Source organism: Salmo trutta, chromosome 11 (genome assembly GCF_901001165.1).
Source record: "Salmo trutta chromosome 11, fSalTru1.1, whole genome shotgun sequence".
In the NCBI taxonomy this organism is placed as follows: Eukaryota; Metazoa; Chordata; class Actinopteri; order Salmoniformes; family Salmonidae; genus Salmo; species Salmo trutta.
Genome location: NC_042967.1, coordinates 15,744,204 through 15,771,645, shown reverse-complemented (window position 1 = coordinate 15,771,645; position 27,442 = coordinate 15,744,204). Strand labels below are relative to the sequence as shown.

General features: G+C 44.1%; 2 protein-coding genes across 2 annotated transcripts; both read left to right on the top strand.

Moving 5' to 3' along the window:
- The first annotated feature begins 441 nt into the window (after positions 1–441).
- Positions 442–22,688, top strand: LOC115202296 (aminoacyl tRNA synthase complex-interacting multifunctional protein 1-like). The gene is made up of 7 exons (XM_029766361.1): positions 442–542; positions 7,222–7,364; positions 7,695–7,802; positions 9,956–10,123; positions 14,147–14,346; positions 17,463–17,631; positions 22,283–22,688. Exons 1-7 carry the CDS (start codon positions 457–459, stop codon positions 22,447–22,449), a joined length of 1,041 nt encoding a protein of 346 aa, XP_029622221.1. The 5' UTR covers positions 442–456; the 3' UTR covers positions 22,450–22,688.
- Positions 22,689–24,793: 2,105 nt separating this feature from the next.
- LOC115202005 (keratin-associated protein 21-1-like) lies at positions 24,794–25,195 on the top strand. Its single transcript, XM_029765865.1, has one exon. The coding sequence runs from the start codon at positions 24,794–24,796 to the stop codon at positions 25,193–25,195; it is 402 nt and encodes a 133-aa protein (XP_029621725.1).
- Positions 25,196–27,442: the final 2,247 nt, after the last annotated feature.

The window sequence follows — 27,442 nt, the reverse complement described above, 5'->3', positions numbered from 1 at the left end:
GCTCAGCTGTCAAAATGATTTGTAAACATTGCAACCTTGCTTACCAATAAACCGGTGTTAGTAGCTTTTGGTTAAATGTATCTATTGCTTAGTGTTTATATTGACAAACCAAAGGATATAACAGGTATCTTACTTTATCTGCATGTCTTTATTTTCTATGCCTGATCAAATCTCATAAACAATGTTTCTACAAAAATTACAAACATTCGTAGTACGATTCTTGCTGTTTTTATTTTGTATTCGCTCGAAATGTAATTTACTAATTGCTTCTGAATGTCAAATAATGTCAAATAATGTATACATTTACTGGTTACGCAGGCACTAGCAAGTTAGCCCAAAAACTCCTCATGGTATAAACTGTGCAACTGCGGCGCATATATCAAATGTCTAATCATATGGATAGAAATTGCATGCCAGCAGGCCCGAGCTAGCCAGATGGTATGCAGACCAGTGACAATGCGCATGGGGCTACGTGGGTCTTTTCTCGAACAGCTGTGGGTATTCGAAACGTATCAATCACAGGCAGGCGGTCACAGTTTCATGTAAGTTGAATACATGTTTATTTCTGATCCTTAGTATATATTTCAAATCAGCCAGTTATTTCTGAATTCTTGGTATTTTAGCGTTAGAACGATGCAACCCCTATTGCTAAACTGAGCTAGCTAACGTCAATACTGTTATTTCACCACAGATACAACTATATAACTAACGTTAGCCGGCATGTGCGCACACGTTTCTTGTAAAAAAAAAAAGCATATGTATAAATTCTAGGAACTTTATTTACCAGACATAAAGTGAAATGTGTCCCTTGCTATGAAATACATGTCAGAATATTTTTTTTGTCAAAATCACACCAAATTCTTGTGAAGTTAGACAGCGGGCCGCGCACTTCATGTGAGACTTACACAGCAGGAATATGCTGCGGTTTGGGCAAAAGTTGGACTCAAATGTACATTTGATAGCGAGGGACACATTTGACTTTACGTCTGGTAAGTAGAGTTCCTAGAGATTATACATGTGTTTATGTTGACAGGAAAGCCGGCTATAGTTGGATATTCGATGGATATTCCCCTGTAGTTTTCCTTAATTCCACCAACATCAGTTAGGGACCGTCTACATAGTGACAACTCGAATGTTTTTAATTGCAATAGCTCTTTGACCATTACTCCTAAAACTTTAAAACTGGTTCTAGCTGACCCGATGGCAGAGACACCTATTGCACACACTTTTTTTTGTCAATTTACATCTCGCACTATTTAAAATGTATATATTTTAATTTTTGAAATTCAACAGCGCCTTGGTCATGTGACCCACACCTCAAACAAGGTTCATAATGTACACTCAGTGGGCCTACACATTGCACCCCCTTTTTGACCAAGGAGCTATTGAAATTCAAATGTAAAAAAAGTTGGTACTTTGTTTACGCTCCATCATTTATTCAACTAGGAATACGGAATGCTGCTCACATTTCCTCATGTTTATTAGCTTTGGAAACCAAATTAATGTCCAAATTGTGAAAATACGACCAGTGCAATGTTATGCAGAATTTTTCCAATAACATGACACTTGTTTAAGTCTGTGGCTCCAGTGGTTTTAAAGCTATTGAGGTTTGAATGTGTGAATATCCAACCTGAAACTGTCTTTACTTCGGTGGATTATTTTCCATCGCCACCCACCAATAATATGCAATATGCACAGCTCAGGAAGTCCAACCAAGGATGCATTTGTAAATTCACAGAATAACTGATGAATTTACGAACACGCAACACCCATTGAATATGACCGGTGTCAGTAAACGCCTACCAAAAAAAAGTAATTCAATTGCTGCCGGCATCACAGTTACAGTAACCAACGCTCTAAATAACATGAAAACAGCCTAACCATCTCTGCTAGGGCGAGTAAAAGGGTCAGAGTGATTGTTCTCTAATTTGTGTCTGGAAGAAGCTAGCCAACGTTAGCCAGATAGCTTGGGGGCTTGACTGCCGTTGTGAGGTCAGAACGCTCAGATCAACCCTACTCCTCGGCCAGAGCGTCCAGTGTGCGATCTGAACGCTCTGAATTTACGAACGCACAGAGCACACTCTGTCACTCCAGAGTGAATTTAATGAACACACCCCAATACAGACTCCCGATGTTGTGTCCCAGAGCTAGCTAGCCTTGTCAGCAACTGTCTTTTCAAACATAAATGAACAGAACTACCTAAATGCTCACCAAGTGTCAAAGTACAGTAGAGGCTGTGAAGGCATGTAAGTAACAAGAATGTCCCTAGTCCCAGCCAGAACTGTCTTGGCCAGAACCACAACATTAAAAACATTGGAGAATGTCATGCAAAGCACTGTCAAAACAACGCCATTATTGTCCCAAATCATTATAATCTATCAAGTGACTGATCTGTTCAGATAGCAGTCAGACACATTTTACTGTAAGTGCACCCATCATTATATATGTGAATATCAGTTCCAGGAATAGACCATGCAGTGCATCAGTTATTGCCATTAAAGTCTAAGCTATTGTAATAAGCTAACATATGGAATTGTTTTAAGAAGGTCATACCATGTATCATTCAGCTGTTTGATTTTGAATTTTAGGACCCCTTTAGGTATCTGGAAAAATATTTAAAAATGATCTGATAAAATATTGAATTTGGACTTTACTACAATAGCCCATAGAAACGCATTGAATAACACATTCATGAATGTAAAAAAAGACAGTCAAAAAAATAAATCGTAAGGAGTAAGGTTCGTGACAAACACCTCTGTAGGTCAGCCACCTTCCACCGCAGATGCGGAAGGCCGACATAAGCGGATGCGGTGGATTGAGACGCCACCCTGATATCTCTAGCTTAAACTGATGGACTTTGATGGGGCTTTACATTTTTTTTTTTCTTATATTAAGTAAGACACGTCAGGTGCGTCAACAGACTTGAAATGCCCAAAACACTTTGGACAAACAATAAACCTATTGGTTGCGTTATTGCTAAAAATCCAGCTCCCATTCAGTAAGTGACGGGTTATACTATGCCTATTGGGCAACACAACCAACTGGTGCTGTGACCGACTCTTGACCGCATCCACGTCTTTCAAAGCCAATGCCTATTGAGTGTTGACATTATGACAGCAAGAAAGCCAGCCAGTGAGAGAGTGATGGAAAGGCCAAGCCGCAGTTGAAAGCTGCACCTGATGTGTGTCCTCATAAGAAAAGCCTTGGTCCCTTTTAAAGTGTTCAGGTCTCTGCTGTGGCGCAAACTGTTCTCATTGCCTCACAGACAGCCTGGTGTTTCATCTCATCTACACACACACCCCTCACAGTGGAGCGTTCGTAAATTCACTCTGGACGCTCTGCTCTGAAATGCGAGCGCTCTGGTTCGAGCGTCTAGAGCGCTTGATAATGACACATTTACCAACGGACAATCTGACAACACTCTGAATTTACGACCGCCCAGAGTGCGCTCTGAGCTCTCTCTGCCACTCCAGAGTGAATTTACAAACGCACCCTTAAGTGAAGCTGGTACACTAGGTCATGCCCTGATGGGTGTTCACCGCCACCAAACCGGGATGGGTGGTGAAGGAAGAAAAACAGAGGAGGACCTAGGCTTACTTCAACTACCACACAACACCTCAGTGCTTCTGTTGTCACTGTTCCCCAAAGACAGATGAAAGGGTACACATACTTTGAGGTCTCTTGCTTATTATGCTTTTGTTACTATCACCCAACTGGGAAACAGAGCTAGCTCCTACTTGTACTAGGCCTATCACCCAACTGGGAAAACAGCTAGCTCCTACTTGTACTAGGCCTATCACCCAACTGGGAAAACAGAGCTATCTCCTACTTGTACTAGGCCTATCACCCAACGCCTGGGTTATTCCTTGAAGATGGTCTTGCGTCCGTTGTGTTGTCCATGTCCCCCCTAAATGAGGTGAGAAGAAAAACAAACTTTAGGGACGAGTCAAACATTTCTTTGGCATGTCGTCTCTTAGACCTTCCCATAGAGAACTGGAACAAGGTACAGTTTAATATCAGACTATATTATATTGGCCACCAGCTGACTATCCTGTCTTCTGATGTTAAGTCAGTCAAGACTCCTGAGCGTTGGCTATTTGACTAGTATAGATTGGTTGCTGTTCCTTGACATTCAAATGCCTACATAGACTGTTCTCTCTGAAAGCGCACGGAAAGCGGTACCGATGCACCAAGTCTGGGACCAGCATGACCCAGAACAGCTTCTACCCCCAAGCCATAAAACTTCTAAATAGTTAGTCCGGGTAGCTATTGGTTAACTATTTAACTACCTGCATTGGCCCTTTTTGATTCATCACATACGCTGCTGTTACTGTTTATTATCTATCTTGTTGCCTAGTCACTTTATCCCTACCTATATGTACATATCTACGTCAACTACCTCGTACCCCTACACATCGTCGAGTTATCATTTCTCATTGTATATTTATTCCTTTGCTTATTATTTCTCTTTTTCTCTCTCTACATTGTTGGGAAGGGCCTGTAAGTAAACATTTCACTGTTTGTCTACGCCTGTTGTTTACAAAGCATGTGACAAATAACATTTGATTTGATATTAATAGGACACCAGGCATATAGTAGATGCCGAAGGGAAGGGGATATGATTTCAAATCAAATGTATTTATATAGCCCTTCGTACATCAGCTGATATCTCAAAGTGCTGTACAGAAACCCAGCCTAAAACCCCAAACAGCAAGCAATGCATGTGAAAGAAGCACGGTGGCTAGGAAAAACTCCCTAGGAAAAACTCCCTATCTGCTATCTGTCTGTCTGTCACGTGTCACCAATCTCCCCTAGTCTTTGGTTTCACTCTCCATCCCACCCTCCCAGTACTAGGATATTACTGGTATTGATACTATTACTGGTGGTGATACTAAGATACCTGATTCTCCATGGCAACAAGGAAAACACAAAGCAGACTTACTCTGTGGTCCTTTAATGAACAAAAACTATTGTATGTCAAATATGGTGTGCTCCAGGCTGGAGAAGAAACACATGATTCTGGGTGACAACATCAAGCTGCTTGTTTCCAACATTAGGACTGTTTTCCACAGGAAATTCAATCCGCTTCGTCTTCTGTTTCTTTGCCATGATACCGCTGAGTATCGCGACACTGGTGTCCTAACAACCGAAGTTAGTGGAGTGTTCAATGTTTCAGTTGCAGAGTAGAAGTGGTTTTGGAGCCAGGTCTAGACTTGTATTGACTTTGAGTTGGAAGTGATGATTGTTATGTTTTATCCTCTCAACCAATGTGCCCACGCGCAGCTCACCTCGGACTGCTAAAACTGTAAGTTAGTGGGTACCACCTCCGTGTTCACAGTAAACGCGCGCCGGAAGTTGCACAGAATTTTCGCAACGTTCAAGTTTGCGCTCAGCAGGCCTGAAATTTGCTCACTGTGTTCCAATGAGATGGAACATTGCTCTCAACGCAGTTTTAGTTCCAACTGGCTAACTTGTGAATTGAATGACATCCAGAGCCAGTTATTATGATCAACTCCTCTTTTAAGATATCTGCTCTGCAGTGTTGTCCAATGTCCACGGTAGGGATACTGACCCCTGGGGGACTCCTTGTTTCTGCCTGGAGGCCGGGCCTGGGGTGCTGTCAGAGGTGTCTCGGCCAAGCCCTACCGCCCCAGCCCCGGGGCTCATTTTCAGGAGTTCTGCAAATGAAAACAGCCCTATAGTGGCTCTCGTAAATTCTTCCACCACAGAGCCCAGTTAAATCGATTCCAAGCCTTCGAGCAAACAAACTTCTTTGATCCCCTATATTATCAACTCCAGCTCTTTTTGTGTTTCTAATTTCCTCATCCCTGACTTTTTTTTAGTTTTGTTTTCATCTCTCTCCAGCTGTTGTTTTCCAGCGCCACCCTGTACTAGGCCTATGTGTTGGATGTTTTCTTCTCCTCCCTTTTCGCCTGAGCCCTTGTAAAAATCCCCCTCTTTTCCTTTCCTTTGTCAATGGGAGAGGATTGCCAAAGCCTGTACATGTCCAAGGCACATTACACATTACAAGAAAAGCCCTAACTGTCGTCCAGCTGCATTTTGGTTGAGTGGCACGAGGCTGTCGTTTGATCCCTTTTGAACTTTAAAAGTATCCCTAAAACCAAACACACACATCGCCGATGATGTCTATAATGTGATTTGCCCATTTGTGCCTGTAAAGGAAAAAAAACTGAGCAAACAACAAAAAGAGATTTAAAAAAAAACAACAGTTTATTTCATTAATTGTCATATGGTTTAGCTTTTTTGCCGTGTCATTGAATAATTCGGTTTGACCGAGTTGACCTGGAGCTTGTTGAGACCATTTTTTGGTTTCCAGACTCTGCACTGAGAAGAAACAGCTCCCTCTACATTGCCAGAGAGAGGGAATGATAGAGAGAGGGGGAAAAGAAGGGATAAGCTCATTTATTGACCTATTTTTATGACTATCAACATTTTATCCTCTTATCTTTCAGCTTTTCACCCCCTGCATACATGTACATTGTACTTCAATCAATCACCTAACCAAACCTACATATTACCTCAATAAATCACCCCAACTACCACGTACCCCAGTGCACTGACTCTGTACCGTGTGTGTGTGTGTGTGTGTGTGTACACACACACACACACAATCTCCTCGTTATTGTGTTACTACTTTTTTTTCTTTTTTTTTTCTTTTTTATATTTTCCTACTTTTGAACTGCATTGTTGGGAAAGGGCTCGTTAGTAAGCATTTCACAATACAGTCTTCACTTGTTGTGTTCGTCGCACGTGACAAATAAAATGAGATTTGATTATCTCTGCATTGCTTGTGGAAGGAAGCCAGCCTCTTGAATAGGCCAGGCAGATGTCCCACATGCGCTATTATTATGAGCTAACATGCCTGTGTGCTGTAGCAGCAACCTGGGATTCTCTTGTGGTTGTCTTTGGGATGCTTCCAACTTCCCAGGTTCCCTGATGATATGAGCCTGTATATTACATCCCTCATGTTTTAAAATGTCTGTGCTGTACTCTAGCACAGAAATATAATTCTTAGAACATACTTTTCCATTTTAACTGATCGGTGGATTGTCACAATTCTATTTCTCATTCTCTATTTCTCATTGTGTCTTGTGTTGGGGTTGCTTTCCTAAATTCCAGAATGTCTCTGTTTCAAGTGTGTCTTGTACTGTAAATACCTGTGGTTCTTTCTCACTGGTAGATTTTGTTTTCTGGTTCCAGGTTCCTAGTAACGCGCTCCCTACCCCTGGTCAAGATGTCGGGTCACACTCCCTCCGTGATGAGGCTGGAACAGCGGGCAGCCGAGGCCGACCACATCATAGACTACCTCAAACAGCAGGTCCAGCTGCTCAAGGAGAAAGCCAGTAAGAGACACCAAAAGCGTGCACACACACACACACACACACACACACACACACACACAAGCAGACATAGAGATGCATGCACACAGTCAATCTCAAGCAGAGTATGGGGTCAAATGTATTCCTCAAGTCGTTGAAATTCCTTCTAAAAAGACAATCCTTTTTTGAGTTTGACCTCAACTCTACATGAGTGCACATTCTCAGGGCGAAGTAGCCTAGCCGGAGAAACGGTTTAAAGCCAAAGTTGGGGAGGGAAAGAGGCTGTAGGCTAAAACGAAGTGATACATGTTTGACCCTATAAAAGTCTGACAGAAGCATTCTGTCTGAACATAGAGGTGCAGGCCACCGTCAGAGAAGAGAAGAAACTGAAGGTGGAGAACACCAAGCTGAAGAGGGACATCGAGCAACTGAAGCAAACACTGCTGGAGAAGAGCAGAGGAGGTACGTAGTTTGTTGGCGACGGTGTTCCATCCTCTGTCACATCCTGTTTAACTTCTGCTAAGACCTCCTCTGAGATTAAATACTGATGCTGTTCAGACTGCGATTGAGAAGAACTTCATTTTTCCTGAGGGGGAACTTGATTCTTCAAAGAACAGACGCCATTCCTTTGGTACGGCCTTGATGTTATCAACCACATAGCTATAGCTAGCTGTAGGGTAAAGTTCTCACACTTGAGTGGTTGACGGTGTCTGAGGCAACTCATTAGCGACACATTGTTTGTTTAGATGTATTAGTAACCGTCCTAGATCTTAATAAAATGCCTTCTCGTCTCAGTGTAATATTACAACCAGACCTTTTTTTTAACTATCAAAGTTCAAACAAATAATTGAACTCAAGTGCCCAAGTATGTCCATCATTAGAGCCATGATGGGGGGGGTACTAGGCAACCCCCCCCCCCCCCCCCCAACTGCCAAAATCAAACGGCATGCCGTCTGCGTGACTGGCGGCGTGCTACAACCCTGTTGTGATATCGCACCTCTGTCAGGCATTAACATACAAGGGCAAACAGTCTCTGTGATCATTAACACGTCAGTAATGGCTTCCAGAGAGGAGAACTAGGTGGTAAGAAGCCAGAGGATTCATACAAATAGGCAATGTAGCCCTCATCAAAAGGCTATCTCTACATGTTATTTTTGGAGCGCTCAGGAATGTGTGCGAAAAGGACTGCAGAATTATGTTTTAAGTTTTTCCGCGTATCCAATTCCGCTGTTTATTTTTGGTGTTTGTTTCAATGGGGCTTTGTGATGCTGTAAAATAAGCTAAATCACAGTGTTGTTATGGAGATGACTAACTGAAGTAAAGTAAAGACCTTCATGGGTACTGTCTGGGCATTTTGAGCAACAGAGAACGACATGGCAACAGCAGGAGGAACGACAGCATTTTTAAAAGGTAAACCTTTGAAGTTCCAAACCTCAGCCCTCAACACAGAATTAAAACGTGGATAAAGTATGACTTTACGTCCAAACTTCAACCTGAAATGATGGGTTCCCCACCCAAAAACAATCCGGAGATTGATTGAGGAGATTTAAAACTATATTTCCTTGTTTTCCGTGTTGCCATGGACACTGTCATTTTCCATTCCAAACAAGCTTTAGGAGGCTGGTCTTTCCTCCCATTGGGTCTATAAATAAGGTTTTCTCTATCATTAAGCAAAATTATGTTGCTGAAACTAATTAGGCAAAGTACAGCTCGATGAAGAACCTTCATATCCAACGATCCCTCGCCGTCATTCTCAATTCAAATTCTGTCAGGGTTGGTGGCTTCGTTATACCCCTTTCATACTATCTTACCCACCCAAACCGTACTGCCCTGCTTCGGATATTTTATTTTCACATTGTTCTTTCCTGAACGATTCCAGCAACTATGGTGGATGCATAGCCAGGCCAGCTCAGTAGTGTGAAAAAGGATATTAATAATGCCTCTGGGTTCAAACGCAAAATAGCCAACCTCAAGATGTATTGTCTATTGGAACTTGCTACAGTATCATGCTACAGTATCATGCTACAGTATCATACAGCCTATCTGAATGGTAATGCAGAGGAGCGTTCAACTCCAGTTCTGCAGTTTTTATCCATCCCTTATAATCAGCCTCTGATGTCCACGTTACAAACCACTTCCCTGGATTCTAACCAGTAGCATCACATTAAAACCAGCAGTACTGCTGTAACTGGAGTTGAATATCCTTACTCATGGCTCAGTGGGTTAGAGCATAGTGCCTGCAACACCAGGGTTCTGGGTTCAATTGCCGCATGGGCCAGATGTACTTAATTCATGTATCACTGTCAACTGTAAGGCAACATTCCAATATCCATACTAGCATACCACTTAGCATGTGTCCAATATTGTATGCTAGTGTGACTATTAGAACAGAGTTTAAGGGGATTCAGCGCGATTGAAATTTAAAGGCAGTGTTCCTATTTTAGCGGAGACTGCATTCATGGTAAATGCTGCTTATGTCGGCTCAATCGGAAATGAACTTTTAAGTTTGTATTGCGAAATCTGTAATGCTTCAGCCTTACAGACTGAATAGAGCCCTAAGTCTCTTTTGGATAAAAGTGTTAAATTAATCTTCTCTCTGTTTTTTCCTTCTGCAGTGAGGGAGGTGGCCATGCCAACAGCAGGAGACTCGAGTGTCCAGTGTGCCTCCAAGTCCACACCACCTCAGCCCTTATCCCCAGCAAGGTCCTCCACCTCTCTTGTTGTCACTGCCAGCCCCCCTCCCAAAAACAGCGAGGGCAAGAAGAATAAACCAGAGAAAAAGGGTAAAGCAAAGCAAGAAGTGACTTGTGGAAGGGCCCTGCAATTTCAACAACATCTGTGATTTCACACACTCATAATTGTCAAACCCCTCAACGTTCCACCACACTAAAGTGAAATATGTCATATTTAGGTTTTCGATTTGTCAGCAAAAATTGAAGTGGTCCTAAGCGCCTCTTCAATGACAATTTGAGTTGAAGTGCTCCATGATTTAGCTTTGGGATGTTTTTTTTTGTCTGCACTTCACTGACATTTCTTTCCATTTGGAACACAAGCCCTTGTCTTAGAGCCAGCGTTTCCATCAATGCTTGGCTGGATGCAGCGATCTGTCTGTACTTTAATGGCCATTTGTGATTTCCCAGGCAGGTATTCTCCATCTGAATTTCTAATATCTGGCGATAATGGACGAAAGGCGCAAGGGGAATCTGCAAATAAAGGGGATCCGTTTCATACTTTGGCCTAACGTTTACATTTTCAATGTTACAGACGGACCTTTTCCCAAAACAAATGAACTTTCTCCGAAACCTTTCTGTGGTTTATCCTGAAGTAGATTTTTAACCTTGATGATTTTAATAAAATAAAAAAAATGTATTGACTTGTTTCGGTGATGAGAGAATAGTCTTAGCAGAAGTGTCAACGCTGTAATGAGAGACAGGCAGAATTCCGGTTTGGATGTTTATATTGTGTCGACGCCATTCATCTTGAGGCTTTGCACAACCCCCCCCAGGGCTAAACCAGAGATGCTATAATGCAGTGTAATATAACATGCTGTTCATTTCCTCGGTGTCAAATTAGATCTAAAAATATGTTCCCAGCTAAATTATTGAAATGCAGCGGTGTTGGGTTTTATTCTTTTGAACATTTTTGGTTTATTATTAAAATTCTATACACAATAAATCAGTCGAAGCCTCGTTCCACTCAGACGTCAAACCCATCTGGGCTAATTAACTGTCACGGCAACAAATTAGGAATGATTTTCCCCAGATTATTTACAAGGTTATAATTCAGAGAAGAAGAAGAGAATGCTTTGCGATGTAGACTGAACCGGTTTGTATCTGGCTTTTCTGACTGCCAGATGTCAATGGAAAACAGAGCAGTAAATACCTGATACTGTTTGGTTTTTATCTCCGCTGTTGCAGATTGCTTTGTTTTAGTACGTGTGGATATCCTCGTTTCCACACAAAGGCTTTGATGTGACTGTGTTCGCACCTCATCTAAACAATCATCGCCTGGCAATCAAATAAATCATCCGGCCCATGGTGTGGTGCTCTGCTGCTCAGGGGCCAGGGCGGATGACGTCACACATCAATACGCTGTTTTCGTAACAGTGCAGAAGTTGACAGGGGCGTTAAGTCGGTAGCACAGAGGTTAGAGAAGCGGACCAGTAGGTTGCTGGTTCGAGCAATAGGGGAGTTGAGCTCCCAACTGGAAGGTTCTCACCATCTAGAAAAGAAATCAAGGAGACGAGACTAGGAGACGAGACCACTTCATACTATCCACCCCATATCATTGGAAGGGTCTGGCACGCTACAACACCCTAGTATCCATGCAAAGCGTGTCGGGGCCTACGTTTTAACAGTGGTATTGGTATTTGCTTTAAGTCTCCTCAGAATTCTGGTGGAAAAGTAAATGCACTATTATTTAACGCCTGCGGTGATCACAGTCAAGAATGGCACGCTGGGGCTTCAGAGTCACCGTGCAGATTTGTTTTCACTTTGGGGTAAATTGGATCGGAACAGTCAAGATGGCTGAACCACTCAGCATAGTTTCCACACAGACTAGGTTCAAATGGATCCTAATGAGTCCCCAGGGAACACTACCATAGCAGTGGGCTTAACATAATCTCAATAAAGTCTTGCATTAGATACCTGGAAAATATATCTTCTCTGGTGGGCCTTTAATGTAATAAAGGCAGGGAGTCAGTATGGCATCCCTTAACCCAGTCCAGTATACTATACCTGCTGTGGCAGAGCCTGTATTGTAGCTTATATAATACACTGCTCAAAAAAAATAAAGGGAACACTTAAACAACACAATGTAACTCCAAGTCAATCACACTTCTGTGAAATCAAACTGTCCACTTAGGAAGCAACACTGATTGACAATACATTTCACATGCTGTTGTGCAAATGGAATAGACAACAGGTGGAAATTATAGGCAATTAGCAAGACACGGGACCACAGACCACTTCTCAGTTCCTATGCTTCCTGGCTGATGTTTTGGTCACTTTTGAATGCTGCCGGTGCTTTCACTCTAGTGGTAGCATGAGACGGAGTCTACAACCCACACAAGTGGCTCAGGTAGTGCAGCTCATCCAGGATGGCACATCAATGCGAGCTGTGGCAAGAAGGTTTGCTGTGTCTGTCAGCGTAGTGTCCAGAGCATGGAGGCGCTACCAGGAGACAGGCCAGTACATCAGGAGACGTGGAGGAGGCCGTAGGAGGGCAACAACCCAGCAGCAGGACCGCTACCTCCGCCTTTGTGCAAGGAGGAGCAGGAGAAGCACTGCCAGAGCCCTGCAAAATGACCTCCAGCAGGCCACAAATGTGCATGTGTCTGCTCAAACGGTCAGAAACAGACTCCATGAGGGTGGTATGAGGGCCCGACATCCACAGGTGGGGGTTGTGCTTACAGCCCAACACCGTGCAAGACGTTTTGCATTTGCCAGAGAACACCAAGATTGGCAAATTCCCAACTGGTGCCCTGTGCTCTTCACAGATGAAAGCAGGTTCACACTGAGCACGTGACAGACGTGACAGAGTCTGGAGACGCCGTGGAGAACGTTCTGCTGTCTGCAACATCCTCCAGCATGACCGGTTTGGCGGTGGGTCAGTCATGGTGTGGGGTGGCATTTCTTTGGAGGGCCGCACAGCCCTCCATGTGCTCGCCATAGGTAGCCTGACTGCCATTGGGTACCGAGATGAGATCCTCAGACCCCTTGTGAGACCATATGCTTGTGCGGTTGGCCCTGGGTTCCTCCTAATGCAAGACAATGCTAGACCTCATGTGGCTGGAGTGTGTCAGCAGTTCCTGCTAGAGGAAGGCATTGATGCTATGGACTGGCCCACCCGTTCCCCAGACCTGAATCAAATTGAGCACATCTGGGACATCATGTCTCACTCCATCCACCAACGCCGCGTTGCACCACAGACTGTCCAGGAGTTGGCGGATGCTTTAGTCCAGGTCTGGGAGGAGATCCCTCAGGAGACCATCCACCACCTCATCAGGAGCATGCCCAGGCGTTGTAGGGAGGTCATACAGGCACGTGGAGGCCACACACACTACTGAGCCTTATTTTGACTTGTTTTAAGGACATTACATCAAAGTTGGGTCAGCCTGTAGTGTGGTTTTCCACTTTAATTTTGAGTGTAACTCCAAATCCAGACCTCCATGGGTTGATAAATTGGATTTCCATTGATTATTTTTGTGTGATTTTGTTGTCAGCACATTCAACTATGTAAAAAAAAAACTATTTAATAAGATTATTTCTTTCATTCAGATCTAGGATGTGTTGTTTAAGTGTTCCCTTTATTTTTTGAGCAGTATATATACCATTTGAACAGACACCTTTATCCAAAGCGACTTAGTCATGCTTGCATACATTTTACGTATGGTTGGTCCTGGGAATCAGACCCACTACCCTGGCGTTGCAAGCTCCATGCTCTACCAACTGATCTACAGAGGACCACAGTCACGCAGCTGCAGAGGACCACAGCTACAGAGGACCACAGTCACGCAGCTGCAGAGGACCACAGTCACGCAGCTGCAGAGGACCACAGTCACGCAGCTACAGAGGACCACAGCTTTGTCGAGCTACTTTACATGCCAGTCATACAAACTCACTCTTATCCAAAGTGACTTAACTTCAAGTTCATAATGTGTGTGTGTGTGTGTGTGTGTGTGTGTGTGTGTGTGTGTGTGTGTGTGTGTGTGTGTGTGTGTGTGTGTGTGTGTGTGTGTGTGTGTGTGTGTGTGTGTGTGTGTGTGTGATGGTTTAACCCTTTCCTCTCTGTGTGTCCTGTCACAGAGAAGGGCGAGAAGAAGCCTGCGGCCCCCCAGGAGGAGGCTAAGGTGGACGTGTCGCGTCTGGACATGAGGGTGGGACGCATCGTCACGGCCGAGAAGCACCCGGACGCCGACTCACTCTATGTGGAGCAGGTGGACGTGGGAGAGGCAGCCCCCAGGACGGTGGTCAGCGGGCTGGTCAAGCACATACCCATAGATCAGGTACTGGAATGCACAGCCTAGTACCAACACAGCCTAGTACCAACACAGTCTAACACCGGCTACTGCCCAACCAAATGTCAGATCCACTCTGAAAAATCAGATCAGCTCTGAATAAGATCCGATGTGAAAAGATCTGATGTGATTGGTCAAAGGACAAATTTGTGGGGGAAAAAAAACATTAAAAAAATGTTAATGCAGCCAAAGAGCCTCATAATGTCAAGTATTCACGCAGACCAACTCGTCGGGTTGTTACCAGACCAACTCGTCGGGTTGTTGCCAGACCAACTCGTCGGGTTGTTGCCAGACCAACTCGTCGGGTTGTTGCCAGACCAACTCGTCGGGTTGTTGCCAGACCAACTCGTCGGGTTGTTGCCAGACAAATGCCCCTTTGGAATGTTTTGTGTGTCTGGAACCCAGTCTGCCCACCGACCAAAACAGAGTAAGACTGTTACTGTACTTAACAGGTACTGGGAGCTTAACGGTCATTCAGGAAGACTTGGGAGGCTGACCTACTAGACTACAAAGCGCTCTACATGCTTTTGGTAGTCAAATAACATTGGTTTTAAAGATTGCTGTTTTAACACTACTGTGTGGTTTTTTTTTTGCCTTATTTTCACTACAATAAATTCAGCTGTTTTTATTGGACACACGGGTGCTATAACTCTGGCTAGCCAGGGCCATGTTCTGGTTTTAATAGCCCATGTAAAGTGACTACTCCAATGTAGTCTGTGTCAGGGTTCACGTGACGCTTTTTAATGTCTACGACGTAGGTTTCTGCACACACAGACTTGGTTTTCACTTAGTTATTGCCCCGGAATTTACGATTTGTCTCCGAGACGCAAAAGTAATTTGTTTGCAGTCTTATTCACCTAGCAGAAGTCCTCAGTTTCTCTTTACAATCAAACCTCTTTTCTCGGTTTGCCTCTTTTGATTCATCTCCAAAACATAGGGAGTCTTTGTACATCCTGCTTTATATAGACAATGTATAATCCCTATAAATGAAAGCACATGCACGTTGGACTCTTTGTACCCAAACACCGTCGGAGTCATATATCTATGGTTCTACGAGAAGAGTAATTGGAAATGACATTTTTTATGAAATTTTTATATATATTTATTGAAAGACTTGTATTTACGTAGCTATCTGCTACATTACTAAGCTAGGGCCGACATTTGTTTGACAATCATTTTTATTGCATTTTAATGTACGTTCTGTAGTTGAAGTGTGTTGAATTGTGAAGTGTTTCTTCACCACTGAAATAACCTTTTTCACTGAGACATTTGTCATAAGCCGTAGACAATTATACAGAGACTCCAAGACAGTCCAAGCACATGTCCCTGTAATGACTGGATGTCATTTAAAGAGAGAATGCCTTCTTCCTTCCACACCGGGGCTTGACGAGCAGCCTTCTTCCTTCCACACTGGGGCTTGACGAGCAGCCTTCTTCCTTCCACACCGGGGCTTGACGTGCAGCCTTCTTCCTTCCACACCGGGACTTGACGAGCAGCCTTCTTCCTTCCACTCCGGGGCTTGACGTGCAGCCTTCCTTCCACACCGGGGCTTGACGAGCAGCCTTCTTCCTTCCACACCGGGGCTTGACGAGCAGCCTTCTTCCTTCCACACCGGGGCTAGACGAGCAGCCTTCTTCCTTCCACACCGGGGCTAGACGAGCAGCCTTCTTCCTTCCACACCGGGGCTTGACGAGCAGCCTTCTTCCTTCCACACCGGGGCTAGACGAGCAGCCTTCTTCCTTCCACACCGGGGCTAGACGAGCAGCCTTCTTCCTTCCACACCTGGGCTAGACGAGCAGCCTTCTTCCTTCCACACCGGGGCTAGACGAGGAGCATTTGGACAAGTAGAACCCACAGTTAACAGAATCCTTACTTTTCTTTTCTCGTCAAGTCATTCATTGTGCGAGAGTCGACGTGACGACAGACCATGCATACAAGACATTAAGCCTTCCCTGTTTCAAGGAACATACTGGAGTCTGAAGAACGACATGAGGAGTAAAAAGCTAAACACTTTCACTGGCAGCAATGTAGAGGGCCCACTGGCAGCAATGTAGAGGGCCCACTGGCAGCAATGTAGAGGGCCCACTGGCAGCATGTTGATTTGAGTGCATGTTTGTCCCTTGTACGTTGGCCGGAATAAGGAAACTCTGGAAACCCAAATCCTAGCGTGTTTGGATTGTGTTCAGTTTTAACCTTTGACAAGTGATTTCAGGCCTCATTGCCATTACATGAAATTGAATGTCAACCCCTCAATTGAGGAAATCGCATAATCACAGGGTGAGAGTAGAGCTGACATACACGCACAAAACTTGACTTCTGTAGTCTGCACATCCGACCAATTACAAAACTGACGTCACACACCTAACACACACACACACACACTCTTTCCCCGCTAAGCAAATGGCGCTTGAGGAAGAAAAGCTGCCGCAAGAAGGCTGTCAAAACAATGTGTCACACCGAGGGGAATGTATGCAGATTTATGTCAACATTTACTTTTTAAGGGGATGTTTCCAAAATGAAGACCTCATTATTTTCCTAGCTGTGACACGCACTATGACTTTGTACACTGTATTCTCTCCATCCTCTTCTCTTTTGATGGAAATGGCTTCTGGCCTTCTCAGAGTTTGGGTAAACCTCCGAGGTCACTCCACAGACATGAAAGAATAATGTTGTTTTCTCTTGCTCTTCTTGGTTTCTGAAATAAGGCACACCATACACACAAACCATATGCCGCCGGAGGCAGTCATTATACATGACAAGATTGGACATGGGGGAATTGTGTGAATAGAATTCTGAAAACCACATACTGCAAAGAGATCGAGAGTGGAGACCACACCAATTGGTGTTTTCTCTTCTCAATCAATCAAGTCATAAAGTAGGCCATTCATTCTGAAGACAGCACTGTAAGATGCCCTGTGTGGTTTGTACAGAATCAAAGTAGCGCTCCCTAATCTCTCTCTCTACTAGTAAAATATGTATTCTTTATTTCAATACTTTTTCCTCTTATCCGTCAGACGAATGTTAAATATATGTATTTAATATCTCTGTATCTCAGTATAGTTGTAAACCTTTTCCCTTTCTCTTATTCCCCTCGCCCCCCCCAGATGCAGAATTGCATGGCGGTGCTGCTGTGCAACCTGAAGCCAGCTAAGATGAGAGGCGTGGTGTCCCAGGCCATGGTGATGTGTGCCAGCTCCCCAGACAAGGTGGAGATTCTAGACCCTCCCAGCGGTGCCGTGCCCGGGGACAGAGTCATCTTCCAGGGCTTCCCAGGTACTGTAACACCCCTGACCATCTTGGCCCGTATCCACAAAGAGTCTCAGAGTAGGAGTGCTGATCTAGGATCAGTTTGCCTTTTAGATCATAATGAAGAAGATTCTATGGACAGGTCCTAGATCAGCACTCCTTTTCTGAGAGGCTTTGTGAATATGGGCCCTGACCTCTAGGGTCTACTTCATCAGCCTGGTTAAACTAGACTGAATGCTGCGCTCAATGGGGAGCACAGTGTTCAGTCTGGTTTAGCCAGGCTACTTTATCATACCCTCGACAGCTCAACCTGCTTTTGACTCCAGACCTGCTTTTGACTAAGCTAATAAGCTGTAACCAGTAAGTGACTGCCCCCACAGCCTTGTAGTTTTTCAACTTTTGGAGTTTTCTTTTATGATCTTCAATGTGCAAAAACGAAACGTGATGGTCTTCAAGCACAAAACCTTCCTAAAGGGCATCTGGTAGAAGTACATTCATCCTCAAAACCATATTTTATATCTATCTTAAATGACCGCGTTTTCATGAATTTGATGATAGAATCACAACGGCCATTCAAAAAAGCATGGGAAACGGAAGTAAAGTGGAGGTAGCCGTCACTTTCACAGGGTATCCTAACCTCGATAACACTTCACATATATCTTTTTACAGGTGGGTTGTCAAAGGTTTATAAACTGAAAAAAATATAAACGCAACATGTAAAGTCCCATATTTCATGAGCTGAAATAAAAGATCCCAGAATGTTCCATATGTACAAAAAGCTTATTTCTCTCAAATTTTTTGCTCAAATTTGTTTACATCCCTGTTAGTGAGCATTTCTCCTTTGCCAAGATAATCCATCCACCTGACAGGTGTGGCATATCAAGATGATCATTGTGTAATGATCATGATCATTACACAGGTGCACCTTAGGCTGGGGACAATAAAAGGCAACTCTAAAATGTAAGTTTTGTCACACAACACAATGCCGCAGATGTCTCAAGTTTTGAGGGAGCGAGCAATTGGCATTCTGAGTGCATGAATGTCCACCAGAGCTGTTGCCAGAGCGGTTAATCATTTCTCTACCATAAGCCGCCTTCAACGTCATTTTTGAGAATTTGGCAGTTTTTCCAACCAGTCTCAACTGCAGACCACGTGTAACCACGCCAGCCCAGGACCTCAAAATCTGGCTTCTTCACCTGCAGGATCGTCTGAGGCCAGCCACCCTGACCGCTGATGAACTGAGGGGGTTTTCTGTCTGTAATAAAGCTGTTTTTATGGGGAAAATTTTGTTCTGATTGGCTGGGTCTGGGCCTGGCTCCCAAGTGGATGGGCCTATGCCCTCCCAGACCCTCCCATGGCTGTGAAATCCATACATTAGGGCCTAATGAATTTATTTGATTTGATTGATGTCCTTATATGAACTCTAACTCAGTCAAATAGTTGAAATTGTTGCATGGTGAGTTTTTATATTTTTGTTCAGTATAAGTAGTTTGTAGACCAATTATTGGTTAGTTCATCTAGTTGGTTCAAATCCAGGCCGTGTCACGTGGGGTAACTGATTTAAATGTGGTAAAGTAGTTGAAGGCTTGATGTTTGCCATTCCACTGGTTAAAATAAAATGAGCATACAATGAGTGTGGTATGATGGTGGAACACCACATTAGCTTTAGCTGCATCTGGTGGAATGGGACACAGCCAGTGTGCTCGAGTCATGAATTATTTATTACCAACAAGCCACTTCAGATGACCCAACACTAAAGAACATCAATAGATTCCAACCAAGGGGAAAATGACTGAATGCATTGCCCTGAGCAAAATAACATGGTTGGCCTTATTGCCTTTACATTTGTACATGAAATGACATGTGAAGAACCAACTGTCCTCTTGCCATCTTGCCAAGGGTAACAAAGGATTTTTTTTCTTCATATCTTTGAAGAGAGGAATCACAAAGCCTTCTCAAGACCCCACAGAGTTTTTCCTATTGCAGCGTTTACTCCTCTGTTCTCTTTAGTGATTGGAGCTAAATGGACTGTGACTGTTAACGGAATAGACAAACGAATCAACTCCCTCTGACTAAAGTGTAAGTCAGGTCCTCTTTTCCCACAATTAAATGTAAAGTATTTTGTCTTTTTCGTCATGTCGGACCCCAGTAAGACTAGCTGCCGCCATTGGTGTCGGCTAATGGGGATCCTAATAAATCTGAATCCACAACCAAGCGTAGGGAGTTTAGGAGGTGGGAGAGTATTTGAAAGGCCCTAAATGCCTTGTTCAAGGACCTAGGACTGGTTTGCTCTTTATATCAAATCACCCAACAAAACACAGCTTATGGAACTCATCTTTAACAGAGTGACTTTACACTATCCCAGTGCCTTTTAACCATACTCCATGTTCAATGTCATGCCTGGGAAATGAACAGAAACCCGAACTAGAGGAAAGCCTGCCTGAACGTCATAAAATGTCCAACCTCATGCCTCGCCGGACGTTGAAGGGGGAAACCCACCACCATCGATGTGATTTTAGATTTGCTCTTGTCAGGAGCTAATTAGAAAATATGGTTGTGGGGCTGGCAAAACAAAACGTTTTGGGGGGGGGGGGGGGTGGAGGAGGGGTGAGGAGAGGGGTTGTGAGTTGTGCAGTTGTTGGTAGGGAACAATAACTGAACTGGGAGTTTCCCTGAGATAGAGAGGCTGTGGCGATAGAGAGGGAGAATAGGGAGGAGGAAGTGTCCATCACACAGACACTCTTTCAGCTTCTCTTTCCTCCTCTCTTCTCCTTCCCTCTTCTGTCCCCTTTCTATTCTCCTCTCCCCTGTCCTTTCTATTCTGCTCCTCTCTCCTTTCTCTTCTCCTTCCCTCTCCTCTCTTCTCCTTCCCTCCTCTCATAGCGGCCCTTCCTCAAGCGGTTTGTTTAACGAGGGATCCCCCTCGGCCAAAAATACTTGTTTTATGACTACGCACGTCAATAGAGCCACATTCAGGTTGGTCGCACAGAGAAGGACCACAGGATGGCAGAGAGGAGAGGGGATGGAGGGAGGAGATGGGCAGGGGTGCTAAGGCGGTCTCATCGGTTTCTAGCTGTTCTGTACACACGTCTGGGTCGTTAAAAAAACATCGCCACGGCGGTGATGGCAAACGCTTTTCCAAACAGGATGTTGTTTACAGTGAGGGATAAAGGATGATGGACTTGGTTTTAGGTTCATTCCCTCTCTCTTATTTTGATGTCAGCTTTGGTCCCCCGGAATAAGCCTTCCACGTCATAGAATATCCAACCTCATGCCTCACCTGACGTTGAAGGGAGAAACCCACCACCACCATCAATGTGACTGATTTTAGATTTGTTTTTGTCCCGGAGCTAATACAAAAAAAGTAGTGCAGTTGTTGGTAGGGAACAGTACCTGAACTGGGAGTGAGTTGTGGGGAGAGAGAGAGAGGTGGAACATGACGAGGGATTTTCCATCACACAGAGGCCCCGTCAGGACTGGAGCCCGCTGACATCAGCCTGGGTTCTCCTTTCATCTCCTCTCACCGGCCCCTCCTCAAGCTGTTTGTTTAACGAGCGATCCCACTAGGGCGGTCATTCAATTCCCAGCGGCGTTTTTTACGACTCTACGCACACAGAGAACGACCACGGAATGGAAGAGAGGAGAGAAGGAAGGAGGAGGCAGGGGTGCTAAGGCGGTCTCGTCGGTTTCTAGCTGTTCTGTACACACCTCTGGGTCGTTAAAGAACATAGCCGGGGCGGTGGTGGCCAACGCTTTTCCAACAGGATGTTGTTGACATTGCGGGATGATGGCCTATTATTCCCTCTTCTTGACATTCCTTCTCTCTTATTTTGATGTCAGCTTTGGTCCCCCAGGATTCCAGATTTTTCTCCAGATTTTAGGGAGTTGTACTGTTTGCAAAATTTGAGATTTTCCTATGAACTTTGGGAAACTTTCCAGAATTGTGCACCCCTATTTTATAGTGACATTTCTGTGCTAGCTAGTAGCACCAAGTCAGTAAGTCAGTCCAGCATTGGTCTTGGTGTGGATAGATAACAGTAATTGCTCACACATTCACCAGTCCTAATGAGCGTCCGGGTTCCTGTTCAAACTGTAGAGGGTGTCAAAGCTGGGAAAATTAGACAAAAAATCACACCCCAACAGAAGCACGTTATGAATCCAATGTGGAGTGCCAGTTATGAATCCATACAGATGCCAAGTAATATCCCTACACTGCCAATAACACAATGCTGAGGTAATGAAGAACTCCCTGACTCCGTTAGTTGCCGACAAACATGGATGTTGTATACGTTTTGAATTAGCGCTAAAAGAGTAAAAGCTTCTGTAAAGCTTCTGGTTCAGCTTTTTTTACGTTTCAAAATCGACACTACGCCAAGGAAGTACTCCAGCAGCACAAACCAATGGTCTATCACAAGGCTACAGAAAAGCTAGCAAGGCAGATAAAGTGTTGCCATTGGAGTTGTCATCTACTGTGGTTGCCCATAGAGGCGTCATGTCATCGAAACGAAGGAGGCACGTTCCCCCTCCAATTTTATTCAAAAAGATACAGGCGATGCACAATGAGATATGGCCCCCTCAAAAATCTAGTGCATTACACCACTGCATTGCTCCATACAAGGTGTGCGTGTCATCATAACTGTCGGAGCTGTCATCTAGTTTCTCTCTCCTATGTTTCCAGGTGAGCCAGACAAGGAGCTGAACCCCAAGAAGAAGGTGTGGGAGGCGGTGCAGCCGGACCTGAAGACAGACGGCCAGTGTGTGGCCAACTACAAGGGAGCCCCCTTCGAGATCGCCGGCAAGGGAGTATGCAAAGCTCAGACCATGAGCAACAGCGGCATCAAATAAAGGAAGACGAATGCAGAGGACGGAGCCGTAGAACTAGAATGGTGGGGGAAAGTGGGATTGGGAAAAGTGTGAATGACCGCTCCAGTCATTTTATTTCTATAGGTGGAACTAGCGACGGTCCTCGTTCAGCCTGTGGAACTGCTACTCATCCATGGTGCTGAGGGTGATGATGTTGACGGAGGAAAATGAAATGTTTTGAAGATGTTCAATAAAAAGGTTATCAGTTGGTCTTAAACTCATTGCAGTTGATTTCTTGTTTGGTTCTTCTTTGTAAAGCTTGACGTCCGTCGTACAAGACTATACAAGTGTGTTTACATCCTAGAAATCCTTTATAATGCTCTCTAGCGTTCTGAACTCATCCTGCAAGTCACTTTTGTGATTTATTAGTTTGGTTAGTGCTTTGATTTCTCTGGTTCGTTATGAGCTGAAGGAGAGAAATGGGGATGTCATTCTACAAAGCCAACAAACAGACGGATCAATTTTACAGATGCTACACAGCAGGCCTTTTGGATAATGGGCAATTCCATGGTAACAGAATGATGCTGAGATGCTAAGTTTGGTAACAGAATGACTGTTTGTGCCGTCACAAAGTGGAAATGCCCATGTACTCAGTCCTTCTACCACCATTCCTGTTCTCACAGTCATTAGCCCGCTCTTCAAGGCAGTTGCTCAGCCCAGTTTTTTCAGGATCAAAGAATCCTGCGTTGTTTAATTCTGTTCCTCCCGTCAGATTTGTTCCCTCTGAGCTTTTGGATCAAACCAATCTGAACTAATCTCTTTCAGTGGTACCCCTTCATATGCTACAGCTAAGGTCCTGTCCCATGATATGACATGCACTTTTTTTATTTTATTTGAAGGAATCTAATGGGACATGAAGGAAGGAATCACATGTTACCCATTATAAACACAGCACTGAATAATTGTTATATAGATGACATGTTCTGAAAAGAAGGCTCCTGGTACCAGTGTCATTTGCCTGGTATTACCATCCAGCCATATCCAGAACATTTCCATTGTTTCCCTCAGGAAAGACCGTCTCCTACCATTACAAAACACACGCAATCCATGACAGCAAAGGAAATCATTTGTTTTCTAACTGACCAACACCTGAATCAAGGATCTCTTTAGTATAATCTCAGGCAATCAGAACAACAAGGACTGGATCAAAAGTTCTAGCTCTCTGACACACCAGAGTGTACTGGGTTCCTCAGCCAGGGGCCATACCAGTCTGTCTGGGTCCTGGTTCTAGAATGGTCTGGGTCCTGTCTGGTTCTAGAATGGTCTGGGTCCTGGTTCTAGCAGGGCTGATTCATACGTCCTCATTGCCGGTCTGTTCTCTTGCGTCGATAGTAATCAAGTCCATGTACACACAGCCTGAACATCTGTAGACTGAAGAAGCCGAGTGTAGCATAGCCTAGTGTTTAATGTCCCATTCACTCTGCCCTCCTTTGTAGTTTTCATTATTATATGATGCTCTGTTTAGTGTGTGGACGTCATTCGCATATCTGATGTGATGCATATTGTGAAATAATATATTTTGGCTAGTAACCGGACTGAACCAGACTACATAGACTTGCCCGAATGAACATGACCCTCATTCTCCTGTAGGAATGGGCAATTAGACTTAGATGAGTGTCCCAAGACCACTGGGGTAATGTTGAGACATGGGACACATCTCATCAGTTGGTCATGAGTGAATGAGAAAGAGAATAGTTTTTTTGGAAAGGATTTGATGTGTAATTAAAATGGTGGAAATCTGACAGTATCTCAGAAGTCAAAACCATCCTACAATTTTGTTTCCAATACCCTCAAAAACATTATCTCACGTCTCACCCGCAACATTTCACTCAAAGCAACAGATCTGAAAGGACTTGATAGGTGGTGGGAAAAACCTGTTCAAATATCAGTAGTTATGAAGAGAAGAAGGGGAGAGCTTTCGAGAGTATTGGAGAGATTGAGAGTATTGGAGAGCAGTGTTGCTATTGTAGAATTATTTCCTGAGTAATTATTTCATTTTTATGGCAGTTATACACATTGCTGATATGTTGGGAATTTGTGTTACACTAAATAACTGTGTTTACCTGGTAACTAATTATCTGTTTTCCTATTGGCAAATGCTTTAATTGTGTAGGGTTAAGCTTTATTGACACAGGAAGTGAGACAGTTCTAGTTCCGGTGGCTGATGGTGTTCAATGTGGTTTGACCATTAAAGCTGCTGAATAGTTATCCGTCTCCACCCAGTCCTGGCTCCTACAGAAAGTCATCCTGCACCTGTACTCGAACCCTCAACTTACTCCGTGATGGAGACAGTAAACCATTCCTATCTAATTCCTCCACTTACTGTATGTCTGACGGCTATGATGACAGCTATGAGGACGGCTATGATGACAGCTATGATGACGGTTATGATGATGGCTATGATGACGGTTATGATGATGGCTATGAGGACGGCTATGATGACAGCTATGAGGACGGCTATGATGACAGCTATGATGACGGTTATGATGATGGCTATGAGGACGGCTATGATGACAGCTATGAGGACGGCTATGATGACAGCTATGAGGACGGTTATGATGATGGCTATGAGGACGGCTTTGATGGTGGCTATGATGACAGCTTTGACGATGGTTATGATGACGGCTTTGATGGCGGCTTTGATGACATCTTTGATGACGGTTATGATGATGGCTATGAGGACTGCTTTGATAGCGGCTATGATGGGGAAGGGAAAGGGGATACCTAGTCAGTTGCACAACTGAATGCATTCAACCGAAATGTGTCATACGCATTTAACCCAACCCCTCTGAATCAGAGAGGTGCGGGGGGCTGCCTTAATCGACATCCATGTCATCCGTGCCCGGGGAGCAGTTGTTGTTGGGGGTTTACTGCCATGCTCAAGGGCAGAACGTCACATTTTTCCACTTTGCCGGCACAGGGATTCTAACTAGCGACCCTTCGGTTACTGGCCTAACACTCTTAACCGCTAGGCTACCTGACAGCTATGACTGGAAAACTTCAGTTAGCTTTTTAAACATGTCAGCACCTAGCATGTCCATGATAGCACAAGTTACTCAACCAGTGGCTAAAAGCTGAAACTTCCTAAAAGCTGTAAAGTGCATGAGGTCTGTCTCTCCTTTTTCAACACCATCGGACTGTTCGTTAGGCCGAGTTGAGGTGTGACAATCATCGTGTCATTAAAAAGTGTTGATTCATCCAGTTCAGTTGATTACCTTTTCAATATTGCGTGATTTGATGACATGTGATGCGAAGAAAATCGAATGTAAGTTCATGTGTTCCTGATTACTTCAAGACCTGTTGGATAATGTGTCAATGTGATGAATGGCTTGTTTTGGTTTCTGAAATGAATTATAATCTCTTGATTCCATGTTATCCTTTTGCTTGTGTTATGTAGTGAGAAAATCACTCTATGCCGGTTTGCTTTCCCTGTCAGTATATATAACACTGACCTCATCCAGACTTATAATGCGTCCCAAATAGCACCCTATTCCCTACATAGTGCACTACTTTTGACCAGAGCCCGTGGTCAAAAGTGGTGCACTATATAGGGAATAGGGTGCCATTTGGGATGCAACCCTAATGTATAATCTCCGTGGTACATTCTTGTTGCACCGCACAACCACACTACAGTGTCACATGCCCCAGATTGTAGTAACCCCTAAACGCCACTATGTTTTAACTATGACACCGAAGAACGTGGACCAGGGTTCAAATTGTGTTTGAGAGATCTCAAAGAGTGTTCAATTGAGTCTGCCTGGAGTGCCAGATGGTCTGCGTTTGCACTTTTAGGACTAGTCTATTGGTTCCATTGCGCCAGACAAGCTCAATTGAGCACGGTATAAGTATTTGAAAGATTTGAAAGACTATTTGAACCCAGGTTTGCAATGGAATATTGTAACAGATCATGGGACTGGAGTATACATGATTAATTGAACTGCCTTCGCACAATGTTAACAATCAACAATACAGGAAGAGGGATCAAATGCCAACTGAAACTGTCAGGGGAGAGTATACCAAGTCTTTTCTTTGGCAATTGTAAGAAAGACTTGGTCCATGAACAGTTCTAGAATCTGCGAGCGGCACAATTTACACCGTTCTGAGGGCTCCTCCATGTCTACTTTGTGTTAGAAATGCTACAGATTTCTCTTTGGATGTGTTAACTGTGTATCTTCTATCCTAACCTGGCAGGGCAGAGTAGGGATGTTTTGGCTGTCACTCTGCACCTTGGACGAGTCGACTACCAATCATCATTTCTATCTTCATTATTTTCAATGGTTTCTTTTTGATGAAAGCGCTAGCATTAAAACTTCTTCTGTATCGAAGGAAGAATGTGTTGAATTTCTCACATTTTCCACTGTGATCTAGTGGAATCTTGATTAAGCTTTTTGTAGACAAATAATACCAGAACTTAGATCAGTATTGTGGTATTTCCCCCGTTGCCCTATTTTAAAAGTGGAACAAAGGCGAGGAAAACCATGAAAATAATTTGTTTGGAAATTCTCATCTGAACGTAACACTGAGCTAATTCATTAACAACAATGGCGGTCTGGAACACTACTGATTCAAAGGGGCCTGATGTATAAACAAAGACCATCAAAGCATACTTGTGCACTTACAGTCTCACTGCTATGAGCGACAAATAACAGGGAACACGCACAGCACATGGATCAACAGAGAGAGGAGAGGGACTGCCTAGATGGCCCAGATCCATTTCTATCCCTAGCCCCTACCATGACCCAGACCCGTTTCTATCCCTAGCCCCTGCCATGGTCCAGACCCGTTTCTATCCCTAACTCCTGCCATGGCCCAGACCTGCTTCTCTCCCTAATTCCTGCCATGGCCCAGACCCATTTCTATCCCTAGCCCCTGCCATGGCCCAGACCCATTTCTATCCCTAGCCCCTGCCATGACCCAGACCCATTTCTATCCCTAGCCCCTGCCATGGCCCAGACCCATTTCTATCCCTAGCCCC

What these genes read in the sequence shown, in the direction of transcription:
- LOC115202005 (XM_029765865.1), top strand. Translation starts at nt 24,794, where the DNA reads ATGTCTGACGGCTATGATGACAGCTATGAGGACGGCTATGATGACAGC.
- LOC115202296 (XM_029766361.1), top strand. Translation starts at nt 457, where the DNA reads ATGCGCATGGGGCTACGTGGGTCTTTTCTCGAACAGCTGTGGGTATTC. An exon ending in GCTGCTCAAGGAGAAAGCCA is followed by an intron (nt 7,365 to 7,694) that starts GTAAGAGACACC and finishes GTCTGAACATAG; the next exon opens with AGGTGCAGGCCACCGTCAGA. An exon ending in GCTGGAGAAGAGCAGAGGAG is followed by an intron (nt 7,803 to 9,955) that starts GTACGTAGTTTG and finishes TTCCTTCTGCAG; the next exon opens with TGAGGGAGGTGGCCATGCCA.